The sequence below is a fragment of the Miscanthus floridulus genome, chromosome 8 (genome assembly GCF_019320115.1).
Source record: "Miscanthus floridulus cultivar M001 chromosome 8, ASM1932011v1, whole genome shotgun sequence".
Taxonomy (NCBI): domain Eukaryota; kingdom Viridiplantae; phylum Streptophyta; class Magnoliopsida; order Poales; family Poaceae; genus Miscanthus; species Miscanthus floridulus.
Window position 1 is genome coordinate 16623361 of NC_089587.1, and position 15299 is coordinate 16638659.

Below are 15299 nucleotides of genomic sequence, written 5' to 3' on the forward strand. Positions count from 1 at the left end.
TCTCTGGTGGAGAGCCAAAAGGTACTCTAGTGGATTGCTCATAGCTTGTGGATCCCCATCTTGTGTTGGTTGTGTGGCACCCGATTGTGGGTTAGGCGTGTGATGCCTATTAGCGCATGAACCTCCAAGTGGGTGAATCGCTACAATGAGGGTGTAGTTTGCCGGCAAGGAAGTGAACCTCGGGGATAAATCATTATGTCATCATTGTCTCCAGGATTCTCATTGTGATTGATTGTATATCTCTTGCCACGGTGGTATAAACCTCGCTACTTCTCTTGCACTTACTTTTCTAGTGTAGCTAAGCTCTTTAGTATAACTAGTTTTGAGAGCTAGCTTGTGTCTTGTTAGTTTGGTTAGTGAGGCTATTTAGTTAGTCTTTGAGAGCTCACTAACTTAGAGAGTAGTGACTTAGCCATTGTCTGAATTAGATATCATAATAACTAGAATTGTGGACATGTGGCTTACATTTTTAGTAGACTAGCGCAACACTTGCTTTGCCTCATAATTATCTAACCACTTGACTTAAGTGTTGTTGTAGAATTTTTAATAGGCTATTCACTCCCCTTTAACCATTAGGACCTTTCACCAAACACTTTCTGCGCTAAGAGAAGAAGGATGGAAACATGAGCCAAATAAATTGATCCTGCATGTAGAGACCCTGACCTGCAGGAACCTGTCTCCTGGATGCCAGCCTCGTTACGCAGACAAGAGAAACCAAGCACGTCCAACCATCTTTTGTTTTCAAATTCCAGTATTTATTTTAGTCTTCTGCTAAGTTAAATTATTGAACTTGATTAAGTTCAGAGTAAAGTGCACCAACATCATCTAAATCACCACTTTCATTAAAATCTCCACATATAGCTCGTTTATTGCCCTGCTCGCTTGGCTGATAAGTCATGGCTGAAAGTACTGTTGGTAATTTATTGCAAGAGAAAAATAATGTCCGTTGGCTGAAAAAGTACTACCCTATTCGCTTGGCTGATAACAGGGCGTATATTTTAAGATGTTGGTGTGTGTATTTTTCTATAAATTTTATCAAAGTAAAAGTAATTTTCTTACAACAAAAATTCAAGTGAGCTATAATTTGAAGCTAAGGGAGTATTATTTTATTTGGCACTCTGTAGACATTTGTGTAAGGAAAAATGGATCCTAGGCCCATTTACTTTGAATTTTAGTGTTTGATGACCAACACAACTAAATTGGACTAATGAATTTGCAAGTGTTTGTTTTGTAGTTTAATAGGGTGCAAGACGTGACTTGGACGAAGGCGACGTGATGATCTGAGGATCAACACCACAAGCAAGACCTTAGGAGCACAAGAGAAGACCCAAGATATCAAGCAAAGTCCAAGCATGAAGATAGGAACCAAGCCATATGCAAGATCACGAAGAAACGAGCTCACAGAAGTGACCGGACGCTGGACCGGACGCTGGAGAAAAGTGATCGAATGCTCCGATCAGTGGCTCGGCATCAGCAAGCAGCGATCGGACACTGAACAAGTAAATCGACCGGACGCATCAATGGCACTATTCATCAGTCTGACAACACACTCAGCAAGTGATCGAACGCTGGTGGCAAACTGACCGGACGCAGGACAGCAGCGTCCGATCGAGTATAGAGAGGTTCCAGAGCGGCGAACTTGCGACCAGATGCATCTGGTAGCAAGTGACCGGACACTGGCAGCGTCCGATCAGTTGTTCGTGGCTCCAACGGTTGAGACAACCGGACGCCTCCGATCAAGATGACTCCAGCGTCCGGTGAGTAGCAAAAAAGCGAGATTTCATCCCCAATGGCTACTTTCTCAGTGGGGCTTATAAATACAACCCCCAACTGGCCATTTGAGTAGTGTAGAGCTAAGGAAACATACCAAGGGTGTTGATACACCATTTTAGTGATCTTCACATGCATAGTGCTTAGTGTTTTATTAGGTGATTAGCGTAGGTGCTTTGTGAAGTGCTTAGGTTGATTAGACCACCGCTTATGCGCTTGCTCTAGGTTTAGGCCTAGTGTTTAGTGAGGTTTGCATACCTCTTACCACTCGGTGCTTACGAGCACTATTGTTGTACATCAGAGGGGCTTGTAGTCTTGCGAGATCATATCAACCGAGTTTGTGGTGTGGTCGCCACCGTGTACCAGAGGGAACAAGACCCATGGCATTTTGGCCGAAAGCTTGATAGTGAAGACGGCGGGGAGCATCCGAGAGAGGCTTGCCAGAAGGCACGTCAGAGACCCACTTACGCGTGGGGAAGGCCCAATGCTATCCATGGAGTTACCTAACTAGGAGCTTGGCCCTTCCAAGGGATTCCTTGCGAGGGGCTCCAACGAGGACTAGGGGGAAGCTTGAGCGATTCTCGATACCTCGATAAAAATACCAGAGTCATCGACGGGAGTTTGTATATCTCTACCTTACTCTTTAGCTTTCGTATTTACATTGATTACTTTAATCCTTTTGCATAGGTTTTGATAAGGTTAGAAAAAGAGGCCATAGTTTAGAGTTAGAATTTTAAGTTGCCTAATTCACCCCCTCTTAGTCATCATGGTCCCCTTCAATTGGTATCAGAGCCAGTTGGCTCAATTTGGATCTTTGGCTTAACCGTCGTTGAGCCGACGCTATTTGGAGCGGTTGGGGTGGATACCTCTAGGTCTCCACACTTTGATAGCACCAACTTCCCATACTATAGAGCTATAATGGCTTGCTACCTTGAGGCGGTTGATTTGGGAGTTTGGAGAGTCACTCATGACGAGATGAAACCTATTAAGAATCCCGATAAACCCACAAAGAGTGATGAAAAGGAAATTCATTTCAATGCTAGAGCAAAGAATTGCTTGTTTGAATCTTTTAGCAGGGATGTGTTTAACCAAGTATTCACTTTAAACACGGCACATGAGATTTGGTTAAAACTTCAAGAGCTTCATGATGGCACAAGTAATGTCCGTGAGCAAAATATTATCTAGCCAAACAAAATTATGATTCCTTCAAAATGAATGATGATGAGCTTGTTCATGATATGTATTCTTGTTTGAATCTAATTATCAATGAGCTCCATTCTATAGGATTAACAAAGCTAGATGATACAGACATTGTGAGGAAGATCATCTCCGTGCTACCACAAAAGAAATATGCAAGCATCATCACCATCCTTCACAACATGGAGGATTTGAGCACCATGACCCCGGCCATAGTCATTGGCAAGATAGTGGTATTTAAAATGTTATGCAAGATGGGTCAAGAAGAAGCCTCTTCATCAAGCAAAGGCAAAGCTCTTGCATGTGGCAAGAAAAAGAAGATGAAGGGTAAGCAAGTTGAGACAAGCTCAAGCTCAAGCTCCTCAAGTGAAGAAGAAGAAGATGAGGATGATGATGATAAAGATGAAGATGAAGATTCAAGTGATGATGATAAATCTTCCTCCTCCACCTCCGACCTTGATGAAGAATCAATCAAACTTATCAACAAGGTGGAGAAGATGATCCAAAGGCTCAATGTCAAGGGTGTGCCCATCCAAATTCAAGATATCATCTTCACCAATCAAAGAAATGAGCAAAGAAAAAGAGGATGCTATGGATGCGGTGAGTTGGGGCACTTTGTGGAAGTTTGTCCAAACAAGCCCACACCCAAGACAAAGAAGAAGGTGTGCAAGAACCAATCCCTTACATCAATAAGATCATGAGATAAATCTTCAAGTGAAGAAGAACACCATCACAAGAGGCGAGGGTGCAAGCACTCATCATCAAGCTCTTCACGTGTGTGCCTTATGGCACGAGGTAACGAATGCTCATCCTCTAGTGAGAGTGATTGATGATGAAATGCCTTCTTATGAAGAAATTGTGCAACAAAATCTTAATTATACAAAATTTGCACTAGTCAACAAAAGAAGCTCAGGAAAATAAAAGAAAAGCTAGATAGTTCACAAGAAGCATATAAAACTTTGCTTGAACAATATGAGAACTTTGCTAATCTTAATGTTGAACTATCTACTAAAATTGAGCAACTTGAGGCTAGTGCAACAACAAATGCATGCACAATCAATGATGAGCAACTTGTAAAGAAAAATGAAAAATTAATAGAAAAGTTAGCTAGCTTACAAGATGCTTATAAAAGTTTGCTTGCTAAAATGGAAATCATGTGCATACATTGTGATGAGCTAACTAATAAAGTTGCTAATCTTGAATCCATTAGTACAACCCTCACCAAGGCATCTAAAAAGAAAAGTTCTAACATGTCTAAAAAGGATGCCTCTACTTCTTGTAATGATTTATGTTTAGATTCATCCTTGTGCAACCAAGTTTGTGTTGAGAAAGTTGTTGTAGATACATGCACACAAGAGGTTGCAAAGGAGAATGAGCAACTCAAGCAAGAAGTAGCTCGCCTCACCAAGGACTTGACTCAAGTGAAAGGCAAGGCAAAGCAAGCCCAACTTCATCAAGATAACACTGTCAAGGGAGTGAAGAAGCTTGATGAAGGATGAACCATGGTTTGCTATGTGTGCCACAAGGAAGGTCACAAGTCCTATGAGTGTAAGGTGAAGAATGGGGGAGGAGCAAAGAAGAAAGAGAAAAAGCAAACAAGCAAGCTCTCCAACATCTACACCAATAAGGTGGACAAGAAGGCATCCACACCTTATCTCTTGAAGAAGAAGAAAAATGACAAGGTGGTGGCCATCGAGGTAAACAAGCAAGCCAATAATGGGGTCAAACGCTTTTGGATGCCAAAGGAAATCATCTCCAACATGAAGAGCACCAAAAAGGTTTGGATCCCGAAAGGGAAGTGAGAAATCCTATGGACTTCGGGGAATTTGGAGACTTGGCAAAGTATGGGTGTATTTTATGGGGTGCATCATGATGGACAAAATCATTGCCAAGTGGGTTAGTGAATACTATAGACCCAAATTCCCCTTCCCATGTTAGGTAACTAGATTCAATTTACTTCAATTGGTATTAGATTTAAATTTTTCTAGAATTGGTATCTTTTAGCATCTAGTTACTCTTTATGCCTAGATTTGCATTTGCATTCTTATATATTTTGTCATGCATACACTAGGTACTTCATATGGTAGGCTTGCTCCGTTTTATTCTTATTCCTTGGAGCAATCCTACATGGTTTAAAATTATTTAGGAGCACGGCACATAGCTTGTCCTTCAATTGTTCATCTAATATGTGCCAAAGTCCAAATTATAGATAATTTCTTCTAAATATCGCCTTCGAAAATGATTCTCACATTCATGTGATGTCATCTTTCAAGTGATATTTTTTATTTTAAAATCAATGTGCATGTTTTCTACAAGTATTCCATACTTGTGTGCACAAATTTAGGGGGAGATTACTCTACAAGTTGGATGCTTTGAGACTAACACCTTTTCAAGCTTATCATGTGTGTAGTAGTCTCATTGCAAGGAAAATGTAGTCCCTAGAGTTGAGCATCATACTTCAAATATCCATCACCAATTGCAAGTGGTAGAAACATGTGGTATTTCTAAACCAATATCATAATGTTGATTTCATTTGGATATTTATATGCTTTCTCCGTGCATTATATAGATTAAATTTCCTTGTGCAATACTTTGCCAATTATGCATATGCTTTGCCTTCTATCATATGTATGCATATATTTAGGGGAAGCTTAGTCTATATAATATGAGAGTCAAATTTTGTGATCTATTTCACTCTACACACAAAGAATCACAAAGTTTGACCCTCCCTTGTGCTACTAATGTCTTTCTTTTTGGTGTTTGATTCCAAAGGGGGAGAATTTAGAGGACCAAAAGTAGGCATTAATTTGTAGTAATGGTCCGAGAAAGGGAGGATAGTAGATTATGGATTAGCATATATAATGGGAGAATTTCTAGGAAGCAAGGCTTAAATCCATAATACCACATGGGGATATTTGCAGGGGCAAGATAAGTTTTTATGTAATCTTACAAGTAGTATCTTTTAGCATCATATAATCTTGCCTCTTGCATTGCATCCTAGCAAGTAGGTAGTTTTTAAAATTTCAAAATTCTATTACTTGCTTGCTTTGGTCGTGTTGTCATCAATCACCAAAAAGGGGAAGATTGTAAGGAAAATGGACCCTAGGCCCATTTACTTTGAATTTTGGTGTTTGATGACCAACACAACCAAATTGAACTAATAAATTTGCAAGTGTTTGTTTTGTAGTTCAATAGGGTGCAAGACGTGACTTGGACGAAGGCGACGTGATGATCTAAGGATCAACACCATAAGCAAGACCTTAGGAGCACAAGAGAAGACCCAAGATATCAAGCAAAGTCCAAGCACGAAGATAGAAACCAAGCCGTACGCAAGATCACAAAGAAACGAGCTCACATAAGTGACTGGACGCTAGAGAAAAGTGACCGGAGGCTGGAGAAAAGTGGCTCGGCATCAGCAAGCAGCGATCGAACGCTGAACAAGTGAATCAACTGGACGTAGTGATGGCACTGTTCATCAATCTGACAACACACTTAGCAAGTGACCGGACGCTGGCGGTAAACTGACCGGACGCAGGACATCAGCGTCCGATCGAGTACAGAGAGGTTCCAGAGCGGTGAACTTGCGACCGGATGCATTCGGTGGCAAGTGACCGGATGCTGGCAGCGTTCGATTAGTTGTTCGTGGCTCCAATAGTTGGGACGACCGGACGCGTTCGATCAGGACGACTCCAGCATCTGGTGAGTAGCAGAAAAGCGGGGTTTCATCCCCAATGGCTACTTTCTCAGTGGGGCTTATAAATACAACCCCCAACCGGCCATTTGAGTAGTGTGGAGCTAAGGAAACATACCAAGGGTGTTGATACACCATTTTAGTGATCTTTATATGCATAGTGCTTAGTGTTTTATGAGGTGATTAGCGTAGGTGCTTTGTGAAGTGCTTAGGTTGATTAGACCATCGCTTATACGCTTGCTCTAGGTTTAGGCCTAGTGTTTAGTGAGGTTTGTATACCTCTTACCACTCGGTGCCTGTAAGCACCATTGTTGTACATCGGAGGGGCTTGTAGTCTTGAGAGATCACACCAACCGAGTTTGTGGTGTGGTCGCCACCGTGTACCAGAGGGAACAAGGCTCGCGGCGTTTCGGCCGGAAGCTTGATAGTGAAGACGACGGGGAGCATCTGGGAGAGGCTTGCCGGAAGACACGTCGGAGACCCACTTGCGCATGGGGAAGGCCTGAGGCTATCCACGGAGTTACCCGACCGGGAGCTTGGCCCTTCCGAGGGATTCCTTGCGAGGGGCTCCAACGAGGACTAGGAGAAAGCTTGAGCGCTTCTCGATACCTCGGTAAAAATAACAGAGTCGTCGATGGGAGTTTGCATATCTTTAGCTTCCGCATTTACGTTGATTACTTTACTCTTTTTGCGGTAGAGATAGCAACACACTAGCAAAACCGTAGTTGCACATTTAGATAGTTTATCTTTTGCACATATTTTGCTAAGGTTAGAAAAAGAAGCCATAGTTTAGAGTTAGAATTTTAAGTTGCCTAATTCACCCTCCTTTTAGGCGTCACGATCCCCTTCAATTTGGTTAGTGCTATTTGCCACCTTCCATTCTTCACACTAACATGCCTCACGAGTCATACCCAACTACTATTCCAAATTCAACGCCATACATATATCATGATCGCTATATACATGCCACACGTGGCTAAAACATGTTGCTTACTTAAGAACGCATATACCACTGAGATAAAACTTAAACCATGTGACCTCGAGAGTAAATACAAAGCTTACAACAACAAAAAAGTCTACAACCCAAACCATTCTTTCCTAACATCTATAGCATTAATAGAGTTGAGGGGTGATATTTCTATTATACAACTATTATTCGTTTAATGACCAACTTTGTTGTAAGTGATAGAGTTGGCACTGACTATAAAAAATAAAGGGCATAATCCCACATAGTTAAAAATAGAATGTCACGACAAGTGAGGTGTATGTGCATCATAAACACCAAGAGTATGTGTTTCATAGCCCACGCAAGAGGCTGATTTAAAGCGACAAAAATCTAACCAAGATGTATCGCTTTACGAGCCATCACAAACCCCCTGATGGCGTGCTCACTTATGTCCGTTTCATGTCTCACCAGCCAGGTATTTTGGCAAAGTAATAGAATTTTTCTTATGACAAAAATTAAAGTGAGCTATAATTTGAAACTAAGGATATATTATTTTATTTGGCACTTTGTAGACATTTGGTTAGTGCTATTTGCCACCTTCCATTCTTCACACTAATATGCCTCATAAGTCATACCCAAGAAAATGGCACAAATTCAATGCCATACATATTGATCGCTATATACCACTCGTGGCAAAAATGTGTTGCTTATTTAAGCACTCGTATACCACCAAGATAAACACTCAAACCATGTGACCTTGAGAGTAAATACAAAGCTTACAACAACAACAAAAAAGTGTCTACAGTCTAAACCATTCCATCCTAACACCTATAGAGAGTGTTCGGTTGGTATGAATTTTTTATTGTTCGTGCTGAAAAACATTGTTCATGCTGGAATGTTGTGAGAGAAAAACACTGCTCCGGTTGAAAAAAGAAGCCGAACAAGCCAGTTTGTAGCTCAGCCGAACACTACCTATAGCATTCATAGACTCGAGTGGTGAAATATTTCTATTATTCAACTATCATTCGTTTAAGATTAACTTTGTTGTAAGCGAATAAAGTTGGCACTACATATTCAAAGGAAATGATGTAACTTCACATATGTTAACAATAGATCGTCACCATAAGTGCGGTGTATGTGCATCGCAAACACCAGAAGTGTGTATTTTCTAGCTCACGCAACGGGTTGTATCTTCCATGACTTGAAGCGACAAAAATCCAACTGAGATGTTTCGCTTTACAAGCCATCACAAGCCCCCTGATGGCGTGCTCTACGTTGGGTCGATCGATGTACCGAATATTATGCCCATTAATTATATGTCTCAAATGTAACACTGTCAAGTGCAGTATAGCGAAAACAACCTTCGAAACCAGACAAAAAAAAAGCTTATACGTTTATAAAAACAAAAAAAAATCCTTACACCACTTACTACCTACTATTACCTCCGGGGGATTTATTATGTATGCCAATTACTAAAAGGAAATTACAAAGATGCAAAACCCGTCCAACGATCCAACGGCTGAGATCCAAATCCAAACCCAACAGGACCCCGAGTGGGGTGGGGGCAGCGGATCCGTGTCTCTGTTGTCTTCCCTTCTATAAAGTGAGAGAAACGCAGAGAAAAGCGTGTGCGACAGAGGAAATCCATGTGCCCGGCTCGGCTCTGCCACGCCCAGCAGCCCCACGCACGCGCGCTCCCCGCCAAGATTTGCCACCAATAACCCCCGTCCTCCTCCGCGGGCTCCGGCTTCCCCCGCGCGAACGCCGGGCGCAGCGCGCAGCCAGGCCAGGTGCCCAGGTATACCCCCAACCACCGCATGGGAGCCGCGACTGCCCCGACGAAGCGGAGCCGCGGCCCCAGCGAGAGGCAGGAGGCCATGGCGCGTGCGGGCTCGGAGGCGCGGCGGCGGCCGCGGTTGGTCGGGTACGAGGAGCTGCCGGAGTACCTCAAGGACAACGAGTACATCCGCGGGCACTACCGCGCCGAGTGGCCCATCCGCGACGCGCTCCTCAGCGCCTTCGCCTGGCACAACGAGACCCTCAATGTCTGGACGTGCGTGCCCCTTCCCCTTCCCCTTCCCCGTCTCCCCCGATCCATTCGATTCCTCGCGTCCGACCCTCTTCCTTCCTCCCCTGCCTGTCCGTCTGAATGGTGGATGATTCGTTCCTTCTCGTTTTTCTGTGTTGTCCCCGCAGTCATCTCGGAGGGTTCCTGTTTTTTTTGGCGCTCGCGGTTGCCGGAGGATGGACGGAGGCCGCCGACGAGACCGCTCCGGGGATCATGAGGTACATGCACATGCATCGACATGCCCGTTTCTGCAGTTCCTAAATAAAACTTCCCCCATGCTCCGTTCCTGCGTGATTACCAGGCGCCAGCAGAAAAGCTTGAAAGGGTCTATCATTTGAGGAATTTGCTGTGGCGCTCCCTTGCTTTTCTTGTATTTGCAATCACCAAACCTTACACAAAAGGCCTTCGCTCTCGACAAATTTGTTCACACATACTAGCTGGCAAGCGACACTGCGGATGCGATTTGTGGCGTCACTAAAGCTATAATGGCGAGCCGCATACAAACATATTATGTGCATAGGTAAGACACTTGAATTGCAGTAGGTGCAACATTGGTTGTTACCACATAATATTTTTTTTTTCATTTTCCAACATATGACGTGAAATAGTTGTTTTTTTCCTTTGCGAACCAAATATTAGTTAAAAATTAATGTAGTTCATATGCTTAACACTTGAAATATTGTATCTTTAGAGTGCTCTTACATGAACCTCTTAATTAGTTCCATTGCTAGTTATATCTTACATTAGGTAGACACAAAATTTATTCATGTTTAGTTATTATCTTCACCGTGAGAGGATGGAAAAGAGAGTAACAGGGAGAGAGAGCAATTGTGAGAGTGGCCATAAGGTCCCTCCACCTAGCCCTGCTCCCTTTTATTGGAGGCGTGGGAGGTGGTGATTTTTATTTCTAATCTCGATGGGGTTTATAATTACAAAGAAGTCTATAAATTACAAATAGACCGTCTAGATGTTCACAATTGTTCCCTTAAACCTAGGAATTGGGCCTTTTTTACACTAAGGATAAGAAAGTCTTCAACATTTGACACACCTCCGACATTCACCCGTGCTCTGGGTATCCTAATGCTATTGAATGACACACGGCTAGTCTGTGAAGTTATTCATCCTTCAAGTTTATAATGATACAATCAGACCTTTTTCATTAGTTTGCATTATTGTCACAGTTTATGAAAAGAAGAATTGCATGACAGTTGACTGATACAAGACATAAGGGCCTACGTACAGTGCGATGAAACAAATGAGAACAAATTATGCTCATACATATGGCACAACAACATTACATCCCATAACATCGCAAGTGTAACATCAAGCTAGATTCTACAGTAGAAACTTTCTTGGTTAATGATCATGTGCCAAGAGATTGCCCTAAGGATGAGTAACCAGCCGATGAGGTCTGAGAATAGTGACTTTGGTGTGTGTGGCTATGTCCACTTTCCTATGTCCTTGTTGATGAAATCCGATAGAGTGGGAGCATCAGTACGAAAATGGGACTGCTGTGGTCGCTCCAAATTCCGAAATTTTCGGGGACCCCAGTGAGAACAAAAATATGCTTGGTTTCGGTTCTGCAAAGCGCCAACCTAGTACTCTTGCTGTTTTCTTTATGCAAGGCCCACTTTAAGTCTGCACCGTCCAATTTTCTTGCAGGTTCGTGGTGAGATCGGCTAATGCTTCATGGGGCAGCCACCATTCTGTAAGCAACTAATCACCAACCCCAATCGCTGTATATATTTCTTTTGTATCACTTTAGGTACTGCATTTTTAAAACCCCTGTTCCTTTGGCAAATTGCTGTTAACTCTCGTTTTTGTTTCATCAGAAACATAACAGTGAGTAGGCTTGAGAAACTTTTAGGAATTGTGGTGTGGGTTCCTTGTGTAAGTGAAAGTATGCAACACCGATAACTAATAGTGATAGCTCTAGCTAAACACACAAGATAAATCTAGGAATTGTTGCGTGTGCAGAGATGATGCCAAGTTGACTGCTATTATAAGAACTATTGAATGGTTCTGGTTGCATTTTGTAATGGTTTTGGTTGCATCAGCAGAATACTCCTACCTATTCAGAACTAAACTACACTAGTCTTTGTGTGTAATTTAGTCCAGACCTGTGCCATATTGCCAACACGGCAGACATGGACAGGGTTTGATCTGTTGACAAGCAGTAGACAGTAAGCCAAGTACTTGGCTGGGGGCACGCCCACATGGCCATCCTTGTCTTTGCTCTCTTTGAATCCTGCGTCTCTGCACGAGCACACGGCCAGAAAACACAGATGTAGATGCCCTACGGTTCACGACTGTACAAGTAGAATGCAACAAATGGGCATCAGAATTTAGAGTTGTCCTGTATCTTTGTTCAATAACAAATGACAACAGCCAAGAAAGTACTATCCTGTCACGGAAATCCTAGGCTCTTGTTTGGATGCTAGTCACTTTGATTCAGAGTTCTGTCCTCGAATTAAGCCATATATGATCCATCAGTTTATTTTTTATGGAAATGACCCATCAAAATTCATTAGATGATGCATGAAGCATCATAGATTTTGGAAGCTCCATAAACCAAACATCCCCAATTCGCAAGGATCAAAGGTGCAGACCACTTATGTGATTCAATCCAAATACTTGGTCGACTGTGGCCAACCAACGAAGCAAACATGCCTGGTACTGTACCCTGCACTCCTGCTGTGATCCCCAACTTCTTCAATGAAGCAATCCATTTGGATTTGTCTTTAGCGTTGTTCGCTTCACATTGCAAACCAGAGAGGTAGGGGTTAAAGCCTAGATGCTTTTGCAATATTTTTACGTTTTCTCTTGGTCTCGCTATGATAGTATGATACGATGCTCTGGAATGACAATGACACCTGCATGAAAAGCAGAGGCTTTTCTTGGCCAATTTTCGATCCACTTGGATGGTCACCATACTCAGTTGTGATGAGCAGACAAATCCAAATTGATTATCAACATCCAATTGCACAAAAGTCTTTTTTATTCGTGATCCTGCCGGGTTATCGACCCTCACGGCATAGAAAGGAATATATCCAAATGAAATCTGTAAGAATTTCACTGCGAAACAGTTTAATTCGAGCAAGAAATAGAGAAATTTTTTGTTGTTGCTTTGAGCACGAGCAGCACCAAAACAACACAAATAATGAATGTGAATGTGATCATCGCTGTTTGCTCTGACTGATTGCCTGCAGGGCCTGCCGAGGCACGACGCCGGGGCGTCGCTGTCCGGCGTGCCGCGGTGGCCGCGGATGGTGTTCCTGGTGGGCGCCATGTCGTGCCTCGCCATCAGCGCGACGGCGCACCTGCTGGCGTGCCACTCGCGGCGCGCCAGCGTGGTGTTCTGGCAGCTCGACTACGCGGGCATCTCCGTGATGATCGTCGCCTCCTTCGTGCCGCCAGTGTACTACGCCTTCCTGTGCCACCCGCCGGCGCGGGTGGCCTACCTGTCCGCCATCACGGCGCTGGGCGCGCTGGTGGTGGCCGCGCTGCTCTCCCCGTCCTGCTCGTCCCCGCGCTACCGCCGCCTCCGCGCGGCGCTGTTCCTGGCCATGGGCCTGTCGGGCGTCGTCCCGGCGCTGCACGCGCTGTGGCTCAACTGGGGCCACGCCGCCTGCTACCTGGCGCTCGGCCTCGAGGTCGCCATGGGGCTCGCCTACGCCACGGGCGCCTGGTTCTACGTCAGCCGCGTCCCCGAGAAGTGGCGGCCCGGGGTGTTCGATGTCGTCGGGCACAGCCACCAGATCTTCCACGTGCTCGTGCTCGTCGGCGCCGTCACGCACTACGTCGCTGTCGCCGTGCTCATCCACTGGCGGGAGAAGGTGGCCGTCGCCTGTGGCGCGGCGTCGTAGGCGCGCTTGCTGTCCTGGCTTTTGTAGCAAGCGAGAGGTGCTTGATCGGATCCATAGACATCCATCCAGAGCTTCAATGTGCCATTGGGTTTGGTTGATTCAACAACCATTCGAATGGGCGAATGAAGTAGATGCAGCATAGATCAGCTCTAGAGTTTGGGTGCCATTCGACGATTTGTAATTTAATTGATGGGATGATTGAGTATGGTGGTTCATCATTAATTTTTGAGATTTATCTGTCGAGCGAGTGCCTTGGATTTGCAGGTTTAGGATTGCAGTGTCAGTGTAGTCTCTGCTCCTCATCCTCAGTGCGGCGAGGTCCTCCACCTCCAGCCGCACTTCGATGGACGAGGCCGGCCTGCACCGGCGATCAGGCGTTCAGCTGAAGGGCTATCACAGCATGTCACGGCTGATGCTGCAGCTGTGCAGATTGCTCCAAAATGAGTGAAATTCTGTTCTCTGTTTTTCTTTTTCCTCTCACCGTGCAGTTTCAGCTAATACAGAAGGCCTGTGACAATTGGTTCAATATAGCTCGAGTTTTGACTTTTGAGTGTCATCTTTTGAACAGATTCGATGAGAGTTCTAATTTACTTGATACGATCATAATGGAGATTGATGCATGAGATTGAGCTGCATGATTTGAAAGACCTAATAATAGTTTACTTGAAAGACCTTCGGTTAACTATACTGGTATTAACAAGAAGCTGGCATGAAACTCAGTAATGTGATGCAATGCAACATGATCAAGAAAGCACAGCAAACTCTGTTTATTTCTTTACAAACTTCCCCAGGCTCGAGTTATCGATCAAGAAAAAAAAAAAGCTTCGCTCATCTCTTTGATGTGTATGATGGATTTTTAGGACCATCTAGGTGGGTAAAACATAACTTAGATGGAAGACTTGATGATGTACCTCGCTATGCGCAGTCACGGCCACGGCGCCACAACGACATGGTCACTGGAGTCGTAGTAGGGGAAGCCGTGCAGGCGCACGCTAGGTCGTCGAACACAGCAGCAGTGCACGTGCGGTGCTGTGGCGGCAGCGAAAGCGATGGCGCTTTCCGTCGCTCACAGCGCCCCTTTCGATCGATCTAGGGTTAGGAACTTCGGGGTAGGGCTGACGGCGACCGGTGACCTCGTCGTCTTGTGCCCTAGCCCCCCACCGTCCTTTCATGGCGCTGCGCGACGGGGCCCATCAGCCAGGAGAACCGGCTGAGCGCCCCCGATCAGGACGCGGATCAAGGGCCCAATTGGCCATTGGGCCAACTGGTGGAGATCATCTAACATTCTCCCCCCTGATCTCATCTTATGACTTAAACTCAACTTACTTTATCTTTTTCCTATTCCATCACAGACCTGTGCATAGAGCGTGCCTTCTTGTCACGGTCAATTGCCACTAGATTAAACAACAACAATGCACATCTCTGTTTTGAAACAGATTCTCAATTAGGCCCTTAGTATCCAGAAATCATAGGCTTTCCTGTAAATCCATGTCGACTGTGTATTCTCTGAACGCACTGGGTGGTTAGCCTTTGGTAAACGGATCCGCAAATACTAACTTGGTACTTATGTGCTCAATGCTTTCAAAATAATTTTGGATTTTCTCCTTTACAACATATAACTTAGTGTCAATGTGTTTGGTAGCATACTTGACATGTTGTCTTGAGAGTTAACTTACTTTAAATGGTTATTGTTGTTGTCTACCATTGTTAAATCCGAGTACAAATTCCCTTAACCTCATTTTGCCTGTTCCTTAAGCCTCA

General features: G+C 44.2%; 1 protein-coding gene across 1 annotated transcript; it reads left to right on the plus strand.

Moving 5' to 3' along the window:
• Window positions 1–9247: 9247 nt before the first annotated feature.
• LOC136471225 (heptahelical transmembrane protein ADIPOR2-like) lies at window positions 9248–14069 on the plus strand. The gene is made up of 4 exons (XM_066468958.1): window positions 9248–9657; window positions 9801–9890; window positions 11335–11380; window positions 12882–14069. Exons 1-4 carry the CDS (start codon window positions 9422–9424, stop codon window positions 13536–13538), a joined length of 1029 nt encoding a protein of 342 aa, XP_066325055.1. The 5' UTR covers window positions 9248–9421; the 3' UTR covers window positions 13539–14069.
• Window positions 14070–15299: the final 1230 nt, after the last annotated feature.